Source organism: Syngnathus typhle, linkage group LG13 (genome assembly GCF_033458585.1).
Source record: "Syngnathus typhle isolate RoL2023-S1 ecotype Sweden linkage group LG13, RoL_Styp_1.0, whole genome shotgun sequence".
Lineage (NCBI taxonomy): Eukaryota > Metazoa > Chordata > Actinopteri > Syngnathiformes > Syngnathidae > Syngnathus > Syngnathus typhle.
This window is the reverse complement of record NC_083750.1, coordinates 3,439,103-3,464,475: the sequence shown is the minus strand read 5'-3', so window position 1 is coordinate 3,464,475 and position 25,373 is coordinate 3,439,103. Positions and strand designations below refer to the sequence as shown.

The 25,373-nt window shown below is 42.5% G+C and overlaps 4 protein-coding genes across 5 annotated transcripts; 3 read left to right on the top strand and 1 right to left on the bottom strand.

Moving 5' to 3' along the window:
- The first annotated feature begins 3,106 nt into the window (after positions 1 to 3,106).
- agxtb (alanine--glyoxylate and serine--pyruvate aminotransferase b) lies at positions 3,107 to 7,216 on the top strand. The gene is made up of 11 exons (XM_061295469.1): positions 3,107 to 3,367; positions 4,050 to 4,242; positions 4,309 to 4,373; positions 4,895 to 4,995; positions 5,086 to 5,156; positions 5,235 to 5,319; positions 5,402 to 5,500; positions 5,627 to 5,696; positions 5,789 to 5,884; positions 6,004 to 6,132; positions 6,873 to 7,216. Exons 1-11 carry the CDS (start codon positions 3,107 to 3,109, stop codon positions 6,978 to 6,980), a joined length of 1,278 nt encoding a protein of 425 aa, XP_061151453.1. The 3' UTR covers positions 6,981 to 7,216.
- A 401-nt stretch (positions 7,217 to 7,617) lies between these two features.
- On the top strand, positions 7,618 to 9,929 carry thap4 (THAP domain containing 4). The gene is made up of 5 exons (XM_061295471.1): positions 7,618 to 7,754; positions 8,582 to 8,735; positions 8,812 to 8,921; positions 9,012 to 9,115; positions 9,196 to 9,929. Exons 1-5 carry the CDS (start codon positions 7,730 to 7,732, stop codon positions 9,310 to 9,312), a joined length of 510 nt encoding a protein of 169 aa, XP_061151455.1. The 5' UTR covers positions 7,618 to 7,729; the 3' UTR covers positions 9,313 to 9,929.
- On the bottom strand, positions 9,840 to 15,828 carry LOC133165648 (bcl-2-related ovarian killer protein-like). Its single transcript, XM_061295470.1, has 5 exons — positions 15,486 to 15,828; positions 14,390 to 14,655; positions 13,999 to 14,127; positions 10,321 to 10,484; positions 9,840 to 10,251 (listed from the first exon to the last, which is right to left on the bottom strand). Exons 2-5 carry the CDS (start codon positions 14,610 to 14,612, stop codon positions 10,126 to 10,128), a joined length of 642 nt encoding a protein of 213 aa, XP_061151454.1. The 5' UTR covers positions 14,613 to 14,655; positions 15,486 to 15,828; the 3' UTR covers positions 9,840 to 10,125.
- Positions 15,829 to 18,640: 2,812 nt separating this feature from the next.
- On the top strand, positions 18,641 to 24,141 carry elovl1a (ELOVL fatty acid elongase 1a). Of its 2 annotated transcripts, XM_061295760.1 has the most exons (8): positions 18,645 to 18,959; positions 21,595 to 21,673; positions 21,753 to 21,943; positions 22,020 to 22,100; positions 22,186 to 22,242; positions 22,316 to 22,421; positions 22,500 to 22,639; positions 22,845 to 24,141. In XM_061295760.1, the coding sequence occupies exons 2-8, from the start codon at positions 21,613 to 21,615 to the stop codon at positions 23,172 to 23,174; spliced, it is 966 nt and encodes a 321-aa protein (XP_061151744.1). In that variant the 5' UTR covers positions 18,645 to 18,959; positions 21,595 to 21,612; the 3' UTR covers positions 23,175 to 24,141. The 2 variants fall into 2 exon arrangements, with proteins under 2 accessions (XP_061151743.1, XP_061151744.1); XM_061295759.1 differs by having other exon boundaries at positions 18,641 to 18,959; positions 22,316 to 22,639.
- The last annotated feature ends 1,232 nt before the right edge of the window (positions 24,142 to 25,373 follow it).

The window sequence follows — 25,373 nt, the reverse complement described above, 5'->3', positions numbered from 1 at the left end:
ACGTCTCTCCCTGCGTGTGTGACGATCATTGGGACTTTAAAAAAAAAAAAAAAAAAAATTCATAAAAAAAAAATCATAAAAATTGTATTATATGTATTATACATGGGTACAGGCTTTTTTCCAGCATCAGCATGCCATTTTTAGGGTGCGTATTATACATGGGGGCGCACTATACACGGAAAAAAACGGTAGTTATCTTGAGCTCAGCGAGGGCGCTCTAGTAAATTAACAAATCCTTGAGGTCTTAACAAAGACATCTAAAAATATCCGTAACATAACAAAAGCATCAAACAACCGAAGGGAGCCATCATTTTGGCGCGGTCATTTTGACGACTCGCCTCGAATTGAGTTACTCGGCTCGCGCGTCGAATGACTTGAGATGGATTGGCGTCATATAGAAATTAGATTGATTATGGTAGAATTAATTTAACTCGGGTGGTTAGCTACGGACTAGTCTCTTCACCCCCGGCTCATTGAACCCGTTACCGGGGAGCCGGTGGCACTTTGATAAAAAGTGTGCGTTTGACACTACGTAAAATGAGAAAATAAATAAATATCCAAGAGCGCAATCCGTTCTGTGTGTTCGTGTCTTGCGGTTATCTGCTGCCACGCAGTAAGATGACCAAGAACTACACTGGACACAAATTTGTTAATTATTTGTTAACCTTATCGTCCCCCCCCCCCCCACACACACACACACACACAAAAAGAAAGAATGGCACTTGTATTTCAATCATCACAAAGGTTTTATTTAGGGAGTGAGAGACCCAGAAACTGTATCTTCACATATCCAAATTAAGCCAACATGTTTGTTTGTTGTTGTTTTTTTGCTGGACTCTTCCAGTTGCTATTGCGCCTTTAAGGCCAAAGGTCCTTCACCCTCGAAAGCAGAGCTGTTGTGTCCTTTGCTATCAACTCATCTGAGTGATCAAGATCCTTCCCAAATCAAAACACCAAGACCGCCGCATAAACTAGAGCAAAGTCCGCTCATGCGCAACTGTGGGAATGGCACTCTTGTATGTTCGGAAACAAAAACATCTGACTGGGTGGACCAAGCCGCGTCGTCGGGCAGACTTGACCGGCTAGTACGCTGTTATTGACATGCTGAGTACTCCTCATTCCTGCTCCCCTTGGCCACATTTCAAGTCGTGTGTCCAGTGCAAAGGCCAGAACGCAAAAGGGTAACGACGGCCCCCGCTTATTTACCAAAGGTCTAATTATTGACCAAGCCAGACACCGATAAGGCCAGCTCAGACCGCAACGCATGACATAAGAGCACAATGACAAAAGGATGAAATTTTCAACCCTAAATTAAAAAAAAAAAACTTTTGCCCTTTCACGTTGTGAAATAAAACCACTCCAAAGTCAAACGCATTCGGACTTGACGTGAATTGCACAACATTTTCGAGGTGACGCAAAACTTGACAATTGTTCTGAAAGTAACCAGTGCTCACTCGTGGGTGTGTGGCGCGTTGCGTGCTCGTATCATCGCTGATTGGATGAGCAGAGTGGAGCCTCCTCTCTCCTGAGCCAATGTCACTGCGAGTAAATGAGCAGATAAATGGGGATACAAATAATAATAATCAACAGCAGCTAATCTGAACCAGTTCTAAGGTGCTCCTGCACTGTGAGGGGGGGTTCGGCTTTTTGAATAAACAGCTGGGAGAGAATGTGATTTGGCTGTGTTAATAAGTAGCTTTTTTTTTTTAATGAGAAAGTGTATTCTAGAACCGATTAACTGTCTTTGTAATAGTTAACCATCCTTGTCAAAGTCAAAGTCAGCTTTATGGATCCCTTCATATGTCAAGACACACAAAGAAACCGAAATTCTGTTTCTTTTATCCCACGGTGACGAGACATAGTACACGATAGACATACAAGTAGACGACACAAAATAAAAACAAGAAGGCACAAACAATAAATAATAAATAAATAATATGAGTGATGAATAAATAATAAACAAATAACCTAATAAATAAGAGGAGCAAAACTGAGCCAGTGTGCATACAGCAGACAGTAAGCATAGCGCAAAGTACAGGACGCTACGCAGAAAGGGGGAGCGAGTTCAGGATCCTAACAGCCTGGAGTATGAAGCTGTTGGAGAGTCTGGTGGTGCGGGAGCGCAGGCTGCTGCTTTACTTGCGCACTATGGTGCAAAAAAAGTTTTTTGCAATATTATTCATAACAGATCTAGACGGTTTAGACAATTACTTTAAAGATCAGTAGTATGAGATCGCATTAGATCCCAGGTGTCAAACTCAAGGCCCGGGGGCCAGATACGGCCCGGCACATCATTCTATGTGGCCTGCGAAGACAAATTGTGCATCAAATTCGTGTCATTTACTAGAATTGCAAATTGTCTTCACTTTTAAAAATATATATTTTTTAAATATTTGACCAGTTTTTGCTCGTCTGATTTGAAAACGAGTTATTTGTCCGTTTGTTTTGTAGCTTATGCTGTATCTAATAGGAGGTGCTCGTACATTTATTTGGGTTGACAGTCATAATGGCCCTCCGAAAGCAACTATGACTACAATGCGGCCCGCATGCGGTTTGACACCCCTGCATTAGATAGTGTACATGGCATTTGCTTTGCTCTGTTTTTCTATATTTTCCTGAATGGTTGCTTTTCAAAATTATATAAGATAAGAAATGGCTTTGTGAATCTGAATGTCACTTTTTGAATTGAATTACTCAAGTCAATTATTTTATTCTAAATTGTTGAGCTGCCACTGTGCAAGTTTGAGGCACTATGACGTGTAGATTTGTGAGAGCTCTCTAATCAACTGTCAGAGCAAAGGAAGCTGTTTGTTTGTTTTGTCTGTTTGTTGTGTCTTTTCCTGATGATACATTGCTAAAACTGCTGATAAATAAGTTACTAGAGGCAAAGTAGGCGGCTTTTGTGTTTACCCCTTGCTTTCTATCAAATGTGCAACAACTAGGTGTCAATATTGAGCGTGCAAAAGCCTACCCACCATCTGATGACGCACGCCGCCCCGTGCCCAACAGGTCAAAGACCCGTCCACTTCCCAAAGCTGGAGTCAAAACACGCACGGGGCTTCCAACTCAGCTTCAGTTTCAGGCTTCGCAGGACACAATAGCTACGATGCAGCGGACTCTGTTCGGCCGGAGGAGTGGGTCGCTGGCCCGGCGGGCGCTCACCACCCTTGAGGGCCCGCTCGCACAGCACCCGGAGCGGAGCCGCCGCACGTCGTCCGTCGCCATTCCCCCGCCGGCGTGCATGCTTCGGCCCCTCGAGGCACCTCTGCGCTACTTGTTTGGACCGGGTCCCTCCAACGTGCCCCCGCGTGTCCTCGCTGCAGGGGCCAAGCCCATCATCGGTCACCTGCATCCAGAAATGTATCAGGTAAGGAAAACTCCAAAGTTGTCAGTGATAACTCGTGCTTTGTCGTTTGAATTTTCACTGGATCAGGATCTTTGGACTCCAATCCCTTCTGAGTGGCTCACAGAGAATAGAAAATAATCTAGTGGGTCTTAGTGTTCATCTGGAACATTAACACAGATCTTAAATCAAAGAAATAAACAAACGAACAAAAAAAAAACAGACTTGGAAATTACAAAGCGAATGAATGCATTGCAGATTCAATTGAAATGTATATTACAAGACTGGCATTCAAAACTGATTTTCATTTTGAAGATGAAAGGAAATTGTACTTTACTGTGCTGTTAAGTTAAATATAACTGAGCTGTGGTTTATAAAAGTATTGCACCATAAATGTACAAAGAAATCTCAATGAAACAAAAACTATTTAAAAAGGTTTCATCCCATGGCAATTTCTTAATCTTTTGCTAATGGAACTCAATAAAAAAATATATACATTTGTCTTAAATTTGATCCAAATCGCCTCAAAAAGTCTCAAACGTGATTTTCTTGACTGAAATCATGAGTGAGAAAAAGAAAAATTCCTCCATGATTAAATCCTCTTGTATTTACACCTCAAACGTTAAATATAAACCAAACAGCGATTTTTTTCCATGCCACTAGATGAAGCAAGAAATGAAACATGTAAATTCTCTTTTTGTGTTAGATCATGAGCGACATCAAGAAGGGGATCCAATACGCGTTTCAGACGGAGAACAACATGACGCTGTCCATGAGCGGCTCGGGCCACGCCGCTATGGAGTGCGCCGTCTTTAACACGGTGGAGCCCGGCGAGAGCGTCCTCGTCGCCATTAATGGGATTTGGGGCGAGCGTGTTGCGGAAATCGCCGAGAGAATGGGCACGTGTTTTTACACTCGCATTGACATGACTAACACTTTGGCTGACCAGTGTTTTTAATTCGTAGGTGCGAATGTACATAAACTCGAGAAAACACCGGGAAATTATTTCAGCAATAAAGAGATTGAACAGGTAAGAATGATCCAAGTGAAAGACAAAATGTGTCCAGTACAGTGGTGCTCTGAGATAGGAGTTTCATGCTTTCCCTGACCAAATTCATCATTTAAAACAATCAAATCATAATTTCTAATTGAAATCAAAGTCAAGCCCAAGTCTGCTTTATTGTCAATTTCTTCACATGCCAAGACACACAAAGAAATCGAAATAACGTTCCCACTATCCTACGGTGACAAGACATGGTACACAATATAAATACAAGTAAACAACACAAAAATAAAAAACAAGAAGGCACAAACAATGAATAAATGAACAGAAGTGTCATTCATGGGGAGTTTGTAAAGAATGGAATTATGAAATCAAACAGTTTCTGCCTTTGTTTGTTAAATTGTTACACAATTTACAAAAAAAACAAAACATTTTAAACTCCCTTGAATTTTTTTTATGATCTGCCAAACTGCTGCTTGTTACGAAGTGATTTGAGTCATGTCACTCACATCTGGCGCAATAAACCACCAGCCGCCACATGTTTGCAGGCTATCGAGAAACACAAGCCGGTGCTGTTCTTCCTAACGCACGGAGAGTCTTCTGCCGGCCTGTGCCACCCAATCGATGGCATTGGAGACATCTGCAGAAAGTGCGCTCCCTAGTGCCTGCCCCCTGCCACACTGCGCGAATGCATTTAGGGCAACTTAATTATTTCCCATGATTCGTGTTCTCTTTCTAGACACGGCTGCCTCTTCCTGGTGGACACGGTTGCATCACTCGGGGCTGCGCCCATTTTTATGGATCAGCAAAGTAAGATAGCACTGGATCAACAATGGTGCAAAATCTCCAATTGCCTTTTGAAATCCTTTCTCCTTGTGATGCGGTTAGACATCGACATCCTGTACACGGGTTCTCAGAAGGCCCTGAACGCACCGCCTGGCACGGCTCCCATCTCGTTTAATGACAGAGCATGGTAAGGAAGGACCTTTCGCCAGACGCGCCCAATCGTGTCGATGGCGGGAACTCACCAGTGTCTCGTTTTGAACCCCGCACAGCCACAAGATGTTTAACAGGAAGACGAAACCAGTCTCGTACCTCTTTGACATGACGCATTTGTCCAACTACTGGGGGTGCGATGGCAAAGCAGCCAGAATGTAAGATCACGTTTGAACCCACGAATGCAGCGCCGCTTGGATTGATGAACCGAAACAGGCATTCAAATTTACTAAGTTTTAGGCTACAGATGTATTTTACCGGGTTTGTGTGTGGCTTTTTTGAAGGTACCACCACACTGGCCCCGTGTCGGGTTTCTTCGCCTTGAGAGAGAGTCTGGCTATTTTGGCTGAGAAGGTAACTGCACTAAGTGGAGATTGATGGATTTCGTGACAAATTTTGCCCAAATAAAACAAAAAAAGTAGAGATTGCTCTTTGTCACCCTCTAGGGTCTGGAGGAGTCTTGGAGGAAACACAAGGAGGTGGCAGCCTACCTGTACAGAGGACTGGAAGACTTGGGCCTCAAACTCTTCATCCCTGACAAGGTGAGCCAGACAACAACACAAGTAAATTGAATTAGAGGAAGATGACAGAATAGGATTTTTTTTTATCTTTACCACCTGTGCATGCTTCTTCGGTCTTGACTTTGAGAAATGCTCTGCAGGATTTGAGGCTTCCCTCTGTGACCACCATCGCCATCCCCGACGGCTACGACTGGAGGGAGTTGCTAATGTACATCATGAAGAATCATCAGATGGAGATGACGGGAGGCCTGGGTCCTTCCATCGGCCTGGTGAGCATCTGCTGGCATGAAGGAAATAGGTTGAAAGTAGGGGTGTAAATCGCGGGTTTTGTCACGATACGATATCATATCGATACAAAGAACTACGATACGATATTTGCCGATATCTTAAAGCCTGCTGCGATTCATTTACGATATATCGCGATATAGTGCTCTACGATCGATATATTCTTATATATTGCAGTACACAAAGTGCTTATTTTAACACTGAACTTTGATGTCGTGTTTTTTCTTTAAATGTGCGGCGAGATTTGTGCTCCCTGAATATTTTATCACCGCATGGCAGGATTTACAAACTGCACGTGTCTTGTCGGTTGAGCCATATTTTCTTTGGAATCCAAAGTGCTTCCAAACGAATGACTTGAAGCCTAAAGGGGAGCAAATTTCCTCGTCTTTTTGGACAAAATAGCCATAGCACCAGCCCAGGAGCAGCGTACTAGTTGTCGACTCCCCTTTCACGTGCCTGCTCTGCTCACAACACAACAACGCCGGGCGCACTGCTCCCGGAAAGAGGAAGCAAGCAACAATGAACTGGATTTCAAAATAAAGTCGCGTCTAATGTCCGAGGTCAAACACGGCGATATAAATCGATGTTTACGTTTAGCATCGATGCCAATAAATCGTAGAGCATTATATCGATTAATCAATGTGTATCGATGTATCGTTACACCCCTAGTTAAAAGCAATGCTAGACATCTAATTGGGAAACTGACACACTTTCTTTCCATTAGGTGATGCGAATTGGACTGATGGGCTACAACTGTGAGAAGAGTAACGCCGACATGGCCTTGCACGCCTTGGCAGATGCGCTTAAAAACTGTAGAAAGAGCAAAGCTTAACGAAGGACAACATTCCCAAAGAGACCTCGGTGTCCACGAACAAAGGAAACAAAGCAAGGATTGCTGATGATAAAGTGTAATGCCGTAATTTGTTCGTCTGATTGTAAATGGGTTGCAAAAACATGAACTTTTTTTTTTTTTTTGAGGAGCAGTTTGGAAATGAGTGACCAATGGACACCATGTGGTCTATGCAAAAAGCACTGATAGCAGACAATAAATGTGGATCGAATTGTCAATTTGTGGCATCATCATGCAGCAAAAAAACAAATGATTTAAGACACAGCAGCAACAGGTTGCTAGAGACCAAATGTTTTTTTTTTGGGCGGCGAATCACTATCAGAAGCACTGAGACACATTTCCAACCAAATATAATAATGTTTCTTCTTTTCATTTTGTAGTATTTCTCTTGGCTGCGCCCTTGCAGTACATGTACATAACCTCTATTGTCCGATCAGATTTAAACTTTTGAGTCGCCATGCCAACCTTTCTTTCTGAAAATATATGAACAGAGTATAAAATATATTCTTTAAAATGTGCTTTATTACAACAACAAATCTGTAACATTGCTCAGGTGTGCACAAAAGGGGATCAATTCAAATTAAACAGATGTAATTGCTTTACAATGTAAACTACATTTCCCAGAATGCCCTAACATACCAGAGGCGGATAAGGGCAACAGCGCCGTCGTTAAAATAGTTTTCGATCTCTGGCTTTATTTCATTCTCAACTGAATTCAATATATTCACGTAATGGCTTGTCCTGTACATCAGTCAGGTAAGACGTTTAAGTCTTGATACAAATGTAATTAATACAATAATATTAAACAAAAACGTAGGCGATAAAGCACAGTATGACCGTGGAGTGGTTCCTGATTGATGACGTAATTGTATGTGCCTAAAATTGATAAAATCGGAATAATGTGGCTTTAATTTAATTTTACAGTCGATAAATCCAAACCTGTGTTGGGGCTGGAAACAAAACTAGCTAGCTGCTTAAAACCATCCAATATTTCAATTAGCCTCCCCCTTGACGCAAATTTAAGTGTGTCCCACATACTTGAGCTATTTGAGATTTAATTTAAGAGAGTTCGTTGTCATTCGGCTTCGGTTTTAAGAATGAAAATTGTTACTTGGATGGTTTAAAAAAACGTTTCACCTCGTCTATCAGGTCATTGCAAGCTGCCCAGAGTTCTTCTTTGCTCGGACGGAATTGTCATGATTGGAACGATGCCTCCCCCTGCTGGAAATTAAGAGCACTGCATACCGTGGCTGTAGAGCGCTTTATTTTATTTTCGGAGGAGAAAAAGTGTCTGTTTATTAAACTACAGTTTGAAAAATATAACAAATAGCATAACAACTAGCGTAGGTCAATAGCTAAATTATTTTTGTTCAATACTGTTCTGTAAAAAAAATAAAACAACAGTAATGATAATAATAAAACGGCTTCCTAATTTCAAATATTTGATGCTTCTCACGGATATGAAACTTATTACTTATTTGTTGACAGAAAACTACAATCTAACATTTCTTGCAAGGCAGTACAGTATGCGACCCATGTAACAATTGATTTCCTTTTCCCCTAACATGTTTTGTCATATATAGCGGAGATGAATCCCGCCATCCTGCCTCTGGACTGGCTTCTGGGTACCTGGCAGTCTGACGAACCAGGGGAGGGCTGCTTTCCCACCATCAAACCTTTCCGCTACTTGGAGACGCTTCAGTTCAGCCACGTTGGGCAGCCTGTCGTCAACTTCTCGTCGGTTTTCACTTCCGGAGTTCTGAGGTTGAGCCACTCAGCGATGACTTAATTCTCCTCTTTTGTCGATTTTTAGGTTCAATGCCTTCCACGCCGACTCCAAGAAGCCACTCCACCGAGAGTGCGGCTTCATCCGGATGCAGCCGGGAAGCAACAAAGTGGCTTTTATCGTGGCACAGAACTCGGGTACACTGCTTTTGAATTTGTGTGACCAGATTGTGCTCCTTGGCCACCAGGGAGCAGTGTAAGTGTCAAAATGTTTGTGTTCCCGAGCAGGTCTGGTGGAGATTGAGGAGGGCGAGCTTGTAGGCCAGCAGCTGAACCTCCACAGCCACGCCATCGCCAGAATCTCCTTTGCCAGGGAGCCTCACGTCAACGAGGTACAAAATCCTCAACGGTGCAGTCTCATAGGTTCCACTTTTGTATTGTTGACAGTTATCCACATCTTGATCCCGAACAGATTTCACGAGTGTTTCAGCTCCGTGCGGACGGGAAACTGGAGCAGAGGGTTTCAATGGCAATTGACACCCAACCACTCACGGAGCACTTGCGCATAACTTACGTCCGATCGTTTTAAAGCAAAGAAAGGTCACGATTATGCAAAATTATTATACTGGAATGAATGGTGAATGATATGTCAAAATTGTTGTTACTTTTGTTTTTGTTGTTTTAGTGTCACTGTTGTGCTAGTTTTCCTTGCTTTTCGGTCAGAAATTGGTTCTACTGCTGAAAATAAAAAATGGACAAAACCCGAAACAAACTTTTCTAATGAAAGAAAAGTCTACAGTCTTGTCATGTAACAAAATAAGGACGAGCACTTTGAGGAAATTGATACACGACCAAAAAAGAATAAGTCCGAAAAAAAATACAATATTTGCAAGATTTTGTCATTTATTGCTGAAAAACAAACACGTTCTCGCACATAAATTAACATCTTCAAAGAACACCCCCCACCCTAAACCCCCCCCGCAATAATTCCAAAGAGATTCTCTTGCACACATTTTTCCTTTATACTGCAATGGCTTTTAACTGTTTCAAAAATAAAATCATAAATAATCTATGTACACGTTTAAAGGTTGCTGTGAATAAGTGCGTCTGTGTGAAGTCCTTGTTGGTCCTAAAACAAGCAAGACAGCTAAAAAAAAAAAAACCTGACTCAAAATGTTTGCATTGAAGCAGCGGACCAAGCGGGGAGTCATAATACTGCAGTTGCTCCCCCCCCCCCACCTCATCTGCAGCGTCTTGCCACTAGACTCTGGATGAAGCCAAATCCCATGTGACAAAAGAGAGAAATGCTGAGCAAGCATTGGTCCATGGCTGCCGGCAGCGGTCCGATGGAGGAAAAAGCGTGACGGATCCCCGCCAGTGTCCTTTGAGCGTGCTGCGGCGGTCACGCTTCCTTCATTATATAAACGTACATGGAAGTGAGGAAGTATCGCAGGGAATCCAGGGCGGATGAGAGCCAGCGGTGTTTGGGAAAGGGCTCCCTCTTCACCACGCACTTGTTCAGTTCCAGCTGGAAGGAAGCAGAGAAAACTTGAGCCACAAAGTTCACCTCGCTACAGCTGTTCAGGTTGCGACTGACCCATCCTCCACGTCTTTTCAGCCACTGAACCAGGTACTTGCGGACGAACTGGCCCAGACTGTCCACGATGATGTGAACCGTGCCAGCGTGTCCTTGCTTCACGCAGTCTACAGCCAGGGCACCGGCCACCGCGTACATGGACACCACCTTGCCCCACGTGATGCCTGCGGCGCCAAAAACACATGGTACTGACTGTTTTGTCTCAAAGCAAAACAAAAACATCTTCTGTGTTTAGCGCTCAAACTGCAATGACATCACGGCATCAAATCGAAGGAATTCAGCATTTTTTTGATTAAATGGCACGTGTGCAGGCTTTCGCCACATGGGGGCAGTAGAATACAGACAAGCTTGTATAGCCATACAAGGAGACGAGCTTCAGCAATATTGGCCTTTCTTCGCAGAGGATTAAGACTCTCTGACTGATGTACTGTTATATTAATTGTTTGAATGTGTTACACCAATGTTTAAGAGCAAATGTGCGTTGCTTTGAGGATTTTTTAAATTTCATCCACCATATAGCACATGCGGACGCACATACACATGGAAGACTTAGTAACCACATAGACTCGATTTGTTTTCATTGATGGCTATCTTGGTCACCAAGCAGTTAAATCCATGCGTGTTTGTTTTATGTTTAATAAAACACCGGCCCACGTCGGACTTTGTTCTGGTAATTAAACTGTACAATGTGGCCACTATGGAAGTTTATCTGTGCCATCGGATTTTGAATTCGAATTTGTAGCACTGAATTTTTTTACATCCAATTTTTAACACTGAATTTTTTTTTTGCATCTAAATCAGACTTTGAATTTTAAAAGCCATCGAATTTCTAGCACTGAATTTTTTTTTCCTAAGACATTTTTTTCAATGTCTCAAAAATTCAGTGTCAAAAAATTCAATGTCTTAAAAAATTCAGTGTAAAAAAATTCGACATCTCAAAAAATTCAATGTAAAAAAATTCAATGTCTAAAAAAATTCAGTATAAAAAAATTCGATGTCTCCAAAAATTCAGTGTAAAAATATTCAGCGCGGACATCCGGGGTAACCAAGGGAGAAGTAATCGATCCCTGTATCAAACCATCCAACGTTCAGCCAATCAAGTTACGCTCCATTGGTCATGTGACGTCGAAACAGGAACGTCGTGAAGTTCAAGTTCATTACAGTATTACAGTATTAACTGTTACTGTTACCTTTGAACTTCACGACGTTCCTGTTTCGACGTCACATGACCAATGGAGCGTAACTTGATTGGCTGAACGTTGGATGATTTGATACAGGGATCGATTACTTCTCCCTTGGTTACCCCGGATGTCCGCGCTGAATATTTTTACACTGAATTTTTGGAGACATCGAATTTTTTTACACTGAATTTTTTTAGACATTGAATTTTTTTACATTGAATTTTTTGAGATGTCGAATTTTTTTACACTGAATTTTTTAAGACATTGAATTTTTTGACACTGAATTTTTTGAGACATTGAAAAAAATGTCTTGGGAAAAAAAAATTCAGTGCTAGAAATTCGATGGCTTTTAAAATTCAAAGTCTGATTTAGATGCAAAAAAAAATTCAGTGTTAAAAATTGGATGTAAAAAAATTCAGTGCTACAAATTCGAATTCAAAATCCGATGGCACAGATAAACTTCCATAGGCCACGCATTGGCGCTGATAAGAAGTTGCTGTTCAACTGACATGGCTGAAAAACTGGCTGCATTCCACGAAGCCAATCGTGTTGAAAATAAATTGCTGAGATACGCTCGGCCAATTATTGGTAGCAGCCACAGAGACGACAGCACTTAATGACATTAACCTGCTTGGTCAAAGTGCGCTTGCATAATCATCTCCCCGACGCTGACCCACAACGGTGGCCTGAACCCGAAGCCGGGCGAGTTTAAATGCGATAAGCGTCCGTGAAAAGTGTCAGAGCTCATAGAAGCTGGCCGAGAATAGAGAGAAGATTGTCAGGGATAAAGACAGCCAGGCGGAAAAAAGATAGCCACGGGCCGGAAACACTTGGAGTGTCCCCAAATACTTTGCATTTGTTTTACTCTAAAATTAGTCTCATCGCTTTCTCACTCAGCATTTTTTTGTTGTTTTATTATTTCAGCTATTTGTTTTTTCCAAAAATATGTTAACAGTATTTATGCAAACAATTTGTTGATTTATTGTCTATAATAAATAATCAGTTCTAATGAACAATCCTACACACCACTAACGTTTGTATTCAAACAAATAATTAGCTGAATGACTGATTACATTTAATAACTCCAAGCTAAGATTAGCAAGCGATGATACGAACGCATTTAATATTTGTTTGAATACGTTGAGTACTTGCGCACAAAACTCCACCACTTTTACAATTGGTTATTTTTTTCATTCACCCTTTCATTCTTTAATGATTTCTTGCTAATGAGAATACTAGTGCAGCTTTTGTATTTTCATTCCGAACGCATTTTCACTGAATTATTTTTTGACTTGACCTCCAACCCTACCCTTGGTGTTCCCCGTGACGGGAGCAGCCTCTAGCTACACTTGCAGTGAGTGAAACAAATCAATGTACTTTGAAGAACACTCTCATCCCTCAGTGGAGCTCAAACTCGTGACAAGCGAGACAAAACGTACCCAGAACAAATCAAGCATAGGTTTTTCTTTTCCCCCTAGTCTATTTTTGTCTATGTCTCAAAGGCTCCCAGAAGTTGACCAAGTTTGCTGGTGGAATGCCCTTCCCTTTCAAAATGTGCACTGCCCTACTCTCACCTCCCAAAAAGGCAAAAGAAGCACAGATGAATTTCAAAAGGTTCCTGGCAAGCCCGCAAGGTCAACACACCGGGAGCCGGGATGGATAAAAATCATGCAACCTTTTAAAAGTTGGATATTTATGGTTGGATGGGACAGAAATAGAGCACCGCCATCAAGAACAAAACGGCATGATGATGACAAGTACGATTTGGAAGGAAAAGGGAACAAGACCTGCAAGCGGATTGAAGTCATAACGATGACAATAATATCACATAAGCGTAGCGCCGCCGTTTGCTCCGGTATGTGTTTAAGTCCAACACCTTGACGTAGATTTGGCGAGCGAGATTGCACTTGAACGGGTGCGGCCTTCTCAAAATGTGCAACGCTGGAAGGCATTCAAGCTAGGTGTCAAACGCGGGTGGGGCTCAACACGTCAAGACAAGACGACGTGCGCTCACTCAGGGGGATGGATTAAAATCACATGGGGATGGGTTAAATGCAGAGGAAAATTTTCACCACACCCAGATGTGTGTGTGACGATCATTGGGACTTTAACTTTAACTTTAATATTGTGAAAATAATCTGGATATCTGAAAAGGCATGTCTTTTCAAGATTAAAGTCAGACAAATATGAGAATAAAGTCAGATATTTCAGACCCCAAAAAGATTTTAGAATTGACATTGTAGTATTCTGAGGCTAAAGATAGATTTATTTTATTTATAATGTATTTATTATATATAGTTTCAACATTAGTCAGAATACAACAAGAATTTAAAAAATAATTATATATTAGAGAGAAAATTGGTATTTTTAAGATTAAAGACAATGTTAGAATCAAGTTTATTTATTTATTTATTTATTTTTTTTAAATGTATATTTTCAAGACAACATCCTAATACTATCACAAGAACAAAAGTTGTCCAGCTGTTGTCTGGCGTACCTGTCGAGAAGATCTCGGTGGCGACGCCAATGAAGGCGTCGGAAACCATGTTCTCCATGGCAACAGAAATATCGAGCTGGCGGGCCACATTCCTGTACAGGCTGGGAAGGATGCGCTCCAGCTCATCACCTAGGTAACGTGCACAAAATACATCACATTGCTGGAAAAAATCTTCATTGGCCTCGCAAGTTGGACAAAAATTCAGCAGATTAAAAATGTCTCGTACTTTCAAGTTCTAAATATGATGTAAAGAAAATTTTGAGTGATCCCTTTTCACTCCTCAAGATGAGTCAGAGGAGATACCGTTTGAGGATCTCACAATCTTTTGATTAGGGTTAGCCTAATCCCTCGAATGTGTCACATTTTGCTAAATTTGCTGGCGAGAGCATACCCAGGCAGACGAGCACAAAGGAGACCTCGGCCAGGGCAGCGCGGCAGGGGGACAGGTTGAGCTCGCTCTTGGACCACGTCAGCCCGTTCTGGTTTAGTCGGGACAGGATGAAGTCCCGGCACAAGGCCTTGGCCTGCAACACCAGCTGCTTGTTGCTTAGGGATCGGTCAAACACCTCCATGACCTCGGCGGCGAACGCCGACGACTTGCGAAGAACCTCCATCACCTCCTTCGGGCGACTCGTTCAGGAACCGAGCTCAAAGGAGCTGTAGCAAGAAGAAGATGGAGAACTGGATCAGTTGAGAGGCAGTGGTGTCAGAAACTTACTCAGTAAAGGTTACTTTTTGAAGCACGTAATCAATAAAATAACGGTAACTATGGTGACACTTTGTTTTAAATCACGAAGGAGAACCTCCGCTAGCCCTTCATTTTTAGTGGAAGCAAATTACATAACAATAGGCTGGAGGCGCTTTTATTGTGCGGGCATGACAAAATCACACTGCTGCGGCTGGTTGTCTCGAATTATGCAACTACATGCAAACAACATTAAATAGCCGGGTGGGTTTGTTGGAAATCAACACAAAATATTGCTTTTGAAAATTATACAAAAGACAAATGTATGAAAACAGAGTTAAAAAATATGTTGAAATATAGCAAATGCTCAAATGATTTAAAAAAAAAAAAAACATTATTCCTAAAAATTATTTGATGGTAAAAAAGTAACTAAATATCTTTTTCAATAAATTCATTGGTAAAAAATATGAAACAATCAAAAGAAGACATTCAAAATCATTGCACACAAAATACATAAAAATAAATAAGATATATTAGCAATAAAACAGACATTTTAAAAGATCTTCTGTGTATAAATGTGTACCACTGAAAATGAAAATAATTAAAATGAATACGTTAAAACGCCATAATAGAAATATGATTAAATGACAAATACATTAAATTAAATGACGTACCTGTACAAACGTGTACCCATGCAGACAAAAAAAACACAAGTGACATTCGCTAGAGTTTGCATTTAAGCTTGTTGCATGTGAAGAAAGCCAAGCGAGAAGCACGCTTTGAATTTTTCACCAAGTCTTACCTTGCACATAACTTGTCCTCGTCCACGTCCACTCTAACCGGACTTTGGCACAAAATAGTCCGAAAGTGGGAAAATCCCGTCACAAGCAATCACCAAACCACAACACGGGTTGTTTTGCTGCTGCTGCTGCTGCTGCTGCTGCTCCTGCTGCTGCTCGGCTTGCTCATTCCTGCACGTTCCTTTCGCGAGGCAATGCGCTTCCGCTTCCAAACAAAAAAAGAAAAAGAAAAGAAGACGCCTCAAGTTGCTTTAGCTGTCTACCTGTTGTTCCACCTGGGTGCGCTCCATTCACTGACTGGAAACGGCCGACGGACCGGTCGGGCGGCCCACAAACGAACACACTCTTCCCACGCACTGTGACGCACAAGGGCCGCTTTTGGAGAATTTGATTGGATTTCTCCACGATTCTAATAAAATACAAAAAAATGCCAGTCTTGATCCTCGGATGGAATCCACGTTTGCTTTATTTTTATTATGTTCTTGTGGAATTTTAGATCTGGGTTTATGTAACCACTCGCTGCCGGCGGATATTCCAAATAAGGTGCGAACGACGTTTTAATCCGTCTCGGTCAAGTGTCTAAATTTAGCTGTACTGGACTGAATCTGTGCGTAAATAGCTTCACTTAAGCGGTTGTTAATGCTGACAGTCGATATTTGTAGGGGAAACACTTCCACGACATGAATACAAAAACAAATATTAAATATTAAAAAGTGGAAGTTGTTATGACGTTCTGTTCGTAATCTTGAAACGTCGTATGACGGGTGAGTCAGCGTAAACCCAGGACTGCATGCCCTCAAGACAAAGTTAGGTTTTTAAACTCAGTGGTGAGGTATTTAAAACTGGGTGAGAATTTAAAAAATCGGATCAGGTTTCAAACCGGAGTTATTAAAACAGCATTAGGATTTCAAACTAGATTTAGAAATATAATTAGAGTGTCGAAACCAATTCTAGGGTTTCAATCGTCGGGTTAGGGTGTGTTTAAATTTGTCCACTTGGTGTCAGTGTTTCTCACTAGTTTTCGTCAAAAAACATTAGCGTTGTGCTGAGCCCACTACAGAAGTTGCTGGTTGATGCATACAAGATAAACACCTTTTTAATCATTCATTTTTATTCTATTGTGGTCATTTGAATTCAATCAATTGAAAGACCTATGTTGATTGCTTTTATATTTAAAACCCAGACAGTTAATTTGAAAAGTCATTCGTCTGAGTATGATCAGAGAGCAATTATAATGAGGGATTATCCTGTGATTTAGAAAAGGCCGACAATCATAAGTGTTAAACCTGTTCAACATTTACGATCAAATTTAGGTGAAAAAAATCTCTCTCGAGATACGTAACACCACATGACAACAAGATTATCTTTTAGAGACATCGAATCAGGCCCTTGCACATTGTTTTCATTTTTGGTATGTGGCAGTAACACTCAAATTCACTTCCAAGCCCAAACATGCATCTTGTTTTCAGTCGACACACACAAGGAATGTCTGCGTCACACTGATGGAATTTATAAACTCAATGTGAGGCATGTTGGGCAATTCTGCAAGCTGTGAATTCACGCGTGTTTTTAGCGGGATCCATTCATGAATTTTTGCAACTTAAGCAATCAGAATGATGCCATGATTGATTAATTGAGGACGAGTGGGAAGGCTTGTGGAGCTCGAGAATTCTTTGCTGATTCTGTTAAGTGGAAAACTACGGCTGATGAGCAAATTTGCTGTGCTGTTTTGTGGTATTGTGCTTTCTCGATTTGTGTCACAGGACCAGGAGAAGCAGAAACTGTTGACTATGCTTTGCCCAAGAACTCATTAAAGTGGTGGTCACCTAGAAGGTTGGGGAAAATTTTCCGGTGTGTTCTACCAACATTGAAACTGAGCTCATTAACATACGCAGCAATCGAGTTTCACGGAATGCCCCGAAAACGTGCAACATAGCCGAGAAAAATTAAAAACAAAATTTTACTCTCCCACTCAACTGGAGTCTGGAATGAATGAAATGGCAATTAAATCATTACGTCTTAATGAATATGAACTCAACACAGAACAATCACAGCTTGATAATTACTAAAATTCCATTCTGATAGAGTGACATAATCTAATGCTGTGCACAGAAAATTAAATTGATCAACCAGCAATTTTAATGATGCTGCGGGTCAATGTGACCCATTCAATAAATGATTAAAAACACATGTCTGACTATCAACATGTAGGCCTGCACTGAAAGTAGTCCATTTTGCTGATTTGTACATGAAAGCTACAAGCCGATTTTGGCAAATGGCCGCCATGTGTCAAAAAATATAAACAGTGACGCCTCTCACTCTAGCACTCGCATGCTCAGATTCCAATCGTGCCTGCTGTCTTTTTGTATTTGGGGGAAGCCACAGCTTGTAATGTACAGGGCGGGCGGGTAAGGGTGGGGTGGGTGAGATCTTGATCTTGGGAAACTGGTTGGACCAGAGAGGCCGTGGTGGGGGGAGCTCGTCACCGGGCTGGACGACAGCGACCTCCTGTGCACTTGCATCACTGCTGACATCATCAATACCAATAGGTGTGTCTTTACTGTGCCTGTGTGTGTGCGTGTGTGTGTGTGTGTGCGTGTGTGTGTGTGTGCGCGCGTGTGCGTGTGTGTCCATGACTCAGGCTTGTGAGCATCATCTATACTCCACAATTGATTGGAGAAGCAAGTGGAGAAATTTTGACCTAAAACATCACCTGAGATGTGCTCAAATTAAAAACCCCAAAATGGCTTGAAATGCTAATTAGAAATTGGAAGCCACCCTTGAACCTGAAACCCTAAACCTGGCTTGAATACCTGAAAACCCAGAATTAGAACCCTTAGCCCTTTCTTTGAACCCCATTTCTTGAAACCCAATTTTGAAACCCTATGCCAAGCTTTTAAAATTCTCATTTGATCCTCTAAAACCGTCTTAAAACCCTGAATGGAAAACCTAACCCTTGTTTGAAAACCCATACCTGCCCCAGAACCCAAATTTTGACTCTCCAACCAGCATTTGAAGCCTACATTTAGGGGGGAAATGAGCATTCTTGTAGTAAGTGTGGCTTTGGGAGAGCCCTTCCCACGAGCCCATTGATGGGGCTGGCCAATCACAAGCAGGCAGAGTGAGGACAGGTAGGCGGAGCTTCCCATTGAAACAGGGTGTGGTTCTGAAACTTTCCTGCACTCTACTACTTCTAGCAGGGCTTTAAATGGAGCGTAGTGCTTGGCCTGCCGCGCTAATCTCAGTCTGACACTAACTATACCTCGCGTCTGGAGTACCCCCCAGCTCAACCCCAAACCCACTTCATCTGTCTCTTTGTAATATTTGCGTTCGCGACCCGGCGAAGCTGGAGCCGAGAAAACGGCGCTGTGCTTTGGCCGCCTTCCACCCGTTGCTCCTCACTGACTTTTTTTTGTGTTTGATTGCCTGAGCGTGCGCCCTGGCTGTTACGGGAGCGAGAGCTGAGGACTCAGCAGGTGAGTCACAACCGGATGGGATGCACTTTTCAACACCTTTGCTCACACTTCTTCACCCCAATGCTTTGACAACTTGTACTTAACTGAACCAGCGAACAGTGGCGTAGCCAAGCCGGGGCGAGCCGGGGCGGAAAAAATCGAGCTTTTTCGATTCTTCATTTTCATGCCGTTTTTTTCTTTCAGTCTTGCGCGAATGTGCTTGCGCTATTCTATGTGCGCGATGTTATCCATTCACCGTTTGCCTCCCGGACCCGGATGTTTTAGCGATCAGCGAACGGCGTGGGTGATGTTCGATTGTTTTTCCTTTGGGCGCGCGCCCCTACTGGAAAAATTCCTGGCTACGCCACTGCCGGCGAAGATGTTTTGGTCAGCTAAAATGTTCAACATTTTCACTCAACAATCTTTTTTAATTTGAAGGAATAAAATGTAAACACATGGGGAAAGAATTGTGCTGATGCAACGTTTGTAAGCAGTTTGAATCAGTGGATGAATACTTAAATAAAAAATAAATGGCAATTCTTGGTGAAAAAGATTAGATTTAATGCACTTGAATGCTTTTAATGGTTTAGCATTTGTTGATCTTGAATCTGTTGAAATTCTTTGAGCAAATGGTGATCCAACCCTTGCCCTCCTTCCATTTTGCTGTCGGCATGCCTGATTGATGTTCTAGCAAGTCGTAGGTTTTGGCTTGCGTTCATAACTGGGGGTGGAAAGGGCTTGTGGCCTTCAAAGTAGCCTCCACAGTTGTGGTTCTTTTCCAAAGCGTGTGTCACGTACAAGTTGGTATTCGCCACTTTCCAAACATGCCCCTGGGGTTTATTTGGCAATCGCACGCCCTGGAAAAAAAACTCCGTCACCCGTCTGACTTGCTCTGTTAGTCAGCTGGGGAGAATTTTATTGTTCTCCCCTGACGACATAAATGAATAGCTCGCTTCAAATACAGCTTTTGTGATTTCATCCGGGCTTCCCGTGTTGGTAAATCAGGGATCAACCCATTTCACTTCATCGGCCCGCCTGCGAATAATGTACCGTCTTTTCCTTGATCTATGCCAGCATTGTATAGTGATGGGCAGGGAGATAAATACGAGGCTTGAGATGGCAGAAAGTGCAATGAACACCATATCAACTTTTAGGTTCAACTCAACAGGCCCCCGATTTCACACTGAGTCAATTTGTGATTATATGAGTGGTGTGGGCGGAGCTAAATATTGTGATTTCTGTCAATATTAGTGTCATGCATTCAGTCTTTCTAATGTAAAATACCGTTTTTTCCATGTATAATGCGCCCCCATGTATAATATGCACCCTAAAAATGGCATGTTGATGCTGGAAAAAAGCCTGTACCCATGTATAATACGCACCCAAATTTTGACTCCTACTTAAGTCCGTAAACGTAAAATTATTTCAGAAAAAAGATCATCTTTGGCAACAACCGGATGTTATTCTGCCGGTCAGTATCACTGCGCATGCGCTAGCAAACTCAATAGCGAAGAAATGTTTCGGATTTGTGTAGGGTACATTGTGACAGCAAACGACCAGGTGATCGAGCAAGCGTCTGATACGAGAGCATTGTGTTCGTATTAGAGATGCACCGATCCGATATCTGGATCGGATATCGGCCCCGATATCAACAAAATAGATGGATCGGGTATCGGAAAATACAGCCGATCTGTGAGCCGATACTTTCCTTAATCTATTGGGACGCGGGCTACGTCATACGTCAGCAGCACGTGTGCCGCATGCCACGAGAGTTTTCTAAACAAACGCAAACATGGAGCGAACGTTCGCTTCTCTTCCCCGGGTTGCTAAGCGGACGTCAAACCCTGCGCGTTCGCTTCTCTTCGGGTTGCTAATGGGACGTCAAAGGCTGCGCGTTCGCTTCTCTCCCGAATGGGGGGGGGGGGCGTCGGCTAATCGGATGTCAAACGCTGCGTGTTCGCTTCTCTTCCGGGGGGGCGTTAATGGGACGTCAAACGCTTTGTGTGGCGGGCTCCATCTAGTGTGGAAACTGAGAAGCTGAGCTCAAGCTTCTTGTGCGGGCCATATTCAATTATGTTTTCAGAATTTGGTGCGGCCCAATAAAAACTGGACCGTTAGTTTGGACACCCCTAATTTAGAGCAAAGAACTGTGTAGTCTGCCTGATGCCATTGCCTTTGGTCTTTTCTGTTCCACATGTAGAGTTATGTAGCTTGTTAAGTCAACCATAATATCGGATCGGTATCGGGTATCGACCGATACGCAAAGCCACGGTATCGGTATCGGAACTGAAAAAGTCGGATCGGTGCATCTCTAGTTCGTATGGAGCGTGTTTGAAGTGAACAGCAGAGAAGAAAGCGCATCTGTAATAGCAGCCTCCGGATGATATACGGATGATAAATAAAAATTAAAAAAATTAAATTAAAATTTGTACCCATGTATAATGCGCACCCCAGATTTTAGGACAATAAATTAGTTAAATTTTGCGCATTATACATGGAAAAAAACGGTATGTGCCTTGGGGCACCAAAGGTTGGAGAACGTGAGATGAGCATGATGTGTGAGGCTTTATCAGCATTGTGGCTGTGCAGCTGCCCACTATTTGTTTAGGTGATCGGCGAAACACACAACGGCTTTGACTATGGCGTCTTCTTTCAGGAAAAGAGAGCAGTCACCATGCTGCGAGACGTCGGATCCAATATTTTGGAATTCTACAACGACCTGCTGTCCAAATGCGGTGAGTTGCGTGATCACAAATTGCTTACCAACAAAATCAAACAACCGCGACGACGTCAACATGGCCTTGTTCTTTCCAGACCCCCGGGTCAAAGACTACCCGTTGGTGCACTGTCCCCTGAAAATGACTAGCCTCTTGGTGGGCTACGTCATCTTCGCCGTCTACTTGGGGCCTCGCCTAATGGCCAACCGCAATCCCTTCCACCTAAACACGGCTATGGTGGTCTACAACTTTGGCATGGTCGCCCTCAACGCTTTCATCGTGTACGAGGTATGAGAAACCTGCTTCAAAAGGTCAATTGGTTCCATTTGATGTGAACTAACTGCGGATGTGTCTCGGCCTCCAGTTCCTGATGTCCGGATGGGGCACCACCTTCACGTGGAAATGTGATCTTATTGATCCCTCCAGGAGTGCGCAGGCGCTTCGGGTAAGTCGGCGGATCTTGATCTTAAACAAAAAGCAAATGAATATTTTTATATCAACTCAAGAATGCTTCACTTTCTTTCCCTCAGATGGTGCGAGTGGGTTGGTTGTTTTTCTTTTCCAAGTTCATCGAACTTCTCGACACGGTGCGCATTAGTGGGATTACTAGTTTTTTTATCCTGACATGACATAACTGATTCTCAGTCGACGTCATTTCAGGTATTCTTTGTGTTGAGGAAGAAACAAAATCAAATCACTTTTCTCCACGTGTTCCATCACTCTGTCATGCCCTGGTCGTGGTGGTGGGGCGTCATGCTGACTCCTGGTGAGGACTGGTTCGCGCTCACATACTCCGTTGCTGACGGCAACTTGTCACAGCTGACCCAGATTTTTCCCATCGCAGCCGGCGGTATGGGCTCCTTCCACGCCATGGTGAACGCCACGGTCCACGTCATCATGTACACGTACTATGGGCTGGCGGCGGCCGGGCCGCGCTTCCAAAAGTTCCTGTGGTGGAAGAAGTACATGACCGCCATCCAGCTGGTAGGTTGTGCAGGAATCAAATTCAAATCATAAAGACAATCAAATCCATTTTCTGAAATGTGAGTTTGAATTTAGATGAAATTTAGCATAGCAACATTTATGGTATCGGCAGAATCCAATTCAAGTCATCCCCATTTTGTGAATATGAATTTGGTGAAATGAAACACATCAGTTGTGTGAACACATGTTGCGTGGTTTCCGTCAGACGCAGTTCATCGTAGTGTCGGTGCACATCAGCCAGTACTACTTCATGGAGAAATGCGACTACCAGATGCCCCTGTGGATCCACATGATCTGGATGTACGGTGTACTCTTCTTCATGCTCTTCTCCAACTTCTGGCTGCAGGCCTACATCCGGGGCAAACGGCTGCCCGTCACCCAACTCAAGGGCGGGGGTGACCGGGCCCCACCCAGCCCCCCGCTGGCTAACGGCACCCACCAACACAACGGCAATGCCAGCGGCGACCAGAACAACCGCCACCAGCACATTCACACGAATGGCAATGTGCAATTGAGCAAAGTAAAGGAGATCTAACTTTTGGGGGGGGACCCTGATCATGTCTCAGCGACTCTACCGTACTACTACAGCTATAGAATAACCAATTCCTTTCATATCCGTCTTCCGTTCCGTGTACTAGTAAGATCTTTGTCCTCCTCGTAAGACATTTAAGCACACTAGTACAATGACTAGTAAAACAAAAATTCTGCTACTAGTGACACAATTGGCCTACTAATCCCACAATTAAACCTTCCCTAGTAAACTATTTGGCCCCACTAGTTATGTGTCATGCACTAGAAGCCTCTTGGACCATACAACCCACCGGCACCAAAATGGCCCCTCGTAGTTTGCATCACGTTATCAGCCTTCTCAAGTCCACAACTTGATGTTGTCCAACTGGTGTGCTGAAATATTCAGTCGTTTATTTGATAGGAGTGTACTAGTGAACTCCTGTGTTGCACTAGTAACACTACTCAAACATTCTTTTTTTTTAACCCTGACGGCATCTATGGAAAGCCAATTGAGCAGCCTTGATATCCAGCTGTACTCGTATATTCCTGTCCACATTCGCAAGACTTGGCAAGTTGGCACTAGCACCAAAGTGTCTTAGTCTGAGGACAAAGAGCGTACTTGTACACTGAGGAATAAAGACTCAAAATGGCTTTGCTGACAGTGTAGTCTGTTTTGATTCACATTGTTGGGACATGTTATCATATGAATGGCTTGTTTTGTTTTCTTTTGTTTTTGTCAGTGATCTTGTGTTTTTGTGGCCTCACTGTGAAGTTTGGTGCTCCATTTTCTCACGGATTGTGTTCCTTCATTGCGGATTTGCGCTCCGCTAGTACCACGTTAGGCCGACACCAACCTCGTATCATTCCGTTTTCACTGAAGACTAGCACGTGTAAATAATTTGAGAAACGCTTTTCATTTGTACATGTTGAATTTATAGATTTTTGTTGTTTGATTATTTATCTTTTTGAAATAAACACATTTTAGATATCAAGGTCGGTGTCATTTGGCAAGCAGTTGGTGGTTTGCACTTGGTATGGAGGAATAGGTCACATAATTTTTTTTATTATCATACTGCAGTAATATTGATGAATTTAGCATATATGTGCATAACTCACTTAAGGCCAGAACACAAAAATGCTTAATACTTGACATTTGATTCTAGGCAACTTGTGACCTACTGTGAAGTAATTTTATCTCCCCTCACCTACAGAAAGTAAACTGGTATTAAATCTGTATTTAATATGAAAAGAAATGACTTACCGGAGTGCTTCATATTTTATGCATTTCTTTTGCCCCTGCATTTAATCCTTGTGGTTGAGAATCCACAGTATATCCATAAGGATGATAAAAAGACAAAAAAAGTTTTAACGCACGAGACAGAACTCCGGTAACGACCAATCACGGCTTACCCGTTTTCTCCTTTGGTCATGTGACGTTCGGAAGCCGATTTCTTAGGCACTGTGATGTACCGTTTTTTTCCGTGTATAGTGCGCCCCCATGTATAATACGCACCCTAAAAATGGCATGCTGATGCTGGAAAAAAGCCTGTACCCATGTATAATACGCACCCAATTTTTATTTTTTTATTTTTTTTAAGTCCCAATGATCATCACACACGCAGGGAGGCAATGGGTCCCATTTTTATAGTCTTTGGTATGGTCTTAACTAGGCTGGATGTAAATTTTTTTGTTGGCGTTGATTTTTCCGACTGCCCGTAAACGCACCACCGCGCTCCGTGCGCGCACGGGACAGCAAACGAGCAGGTGATCGAGCAAGCGTCTGATACGAGAGCATTGCGGTCGCATGGAGCGTGTTTGAAGTGAACAGCAGAGAAAAAAAAAAAAAAAAATTAAAAAATTTTTTTTGTACCCATGTATAATGCGCACCCCAGATTTTAGGACAATAAATTAGTTAAATTTTGCGCACTATACACGGAAAAAAACGGTAATTTTTAGTTGACAGCAATTGGGAAAACCGCTGCAGCTTGAGATGAGAAAACATGGGTGGATTTTGCAACGTAATTCGTATTGCGCAAATGGAATATTAGCATAGTTCTTGAAAACAGAGCTTCGAAGACTTTTCCATAATTGATAAGTATAGCTAAACCAATCAGAGGACGTCAGATTAGTTGTCCAAGATGTGATTGGTTAAAGTAAAACCTGCCACATAAATTGGAGTGTCGAAAACTGTTTTTGTGTGAAACAGTTGAATAAAAAAAGTGTT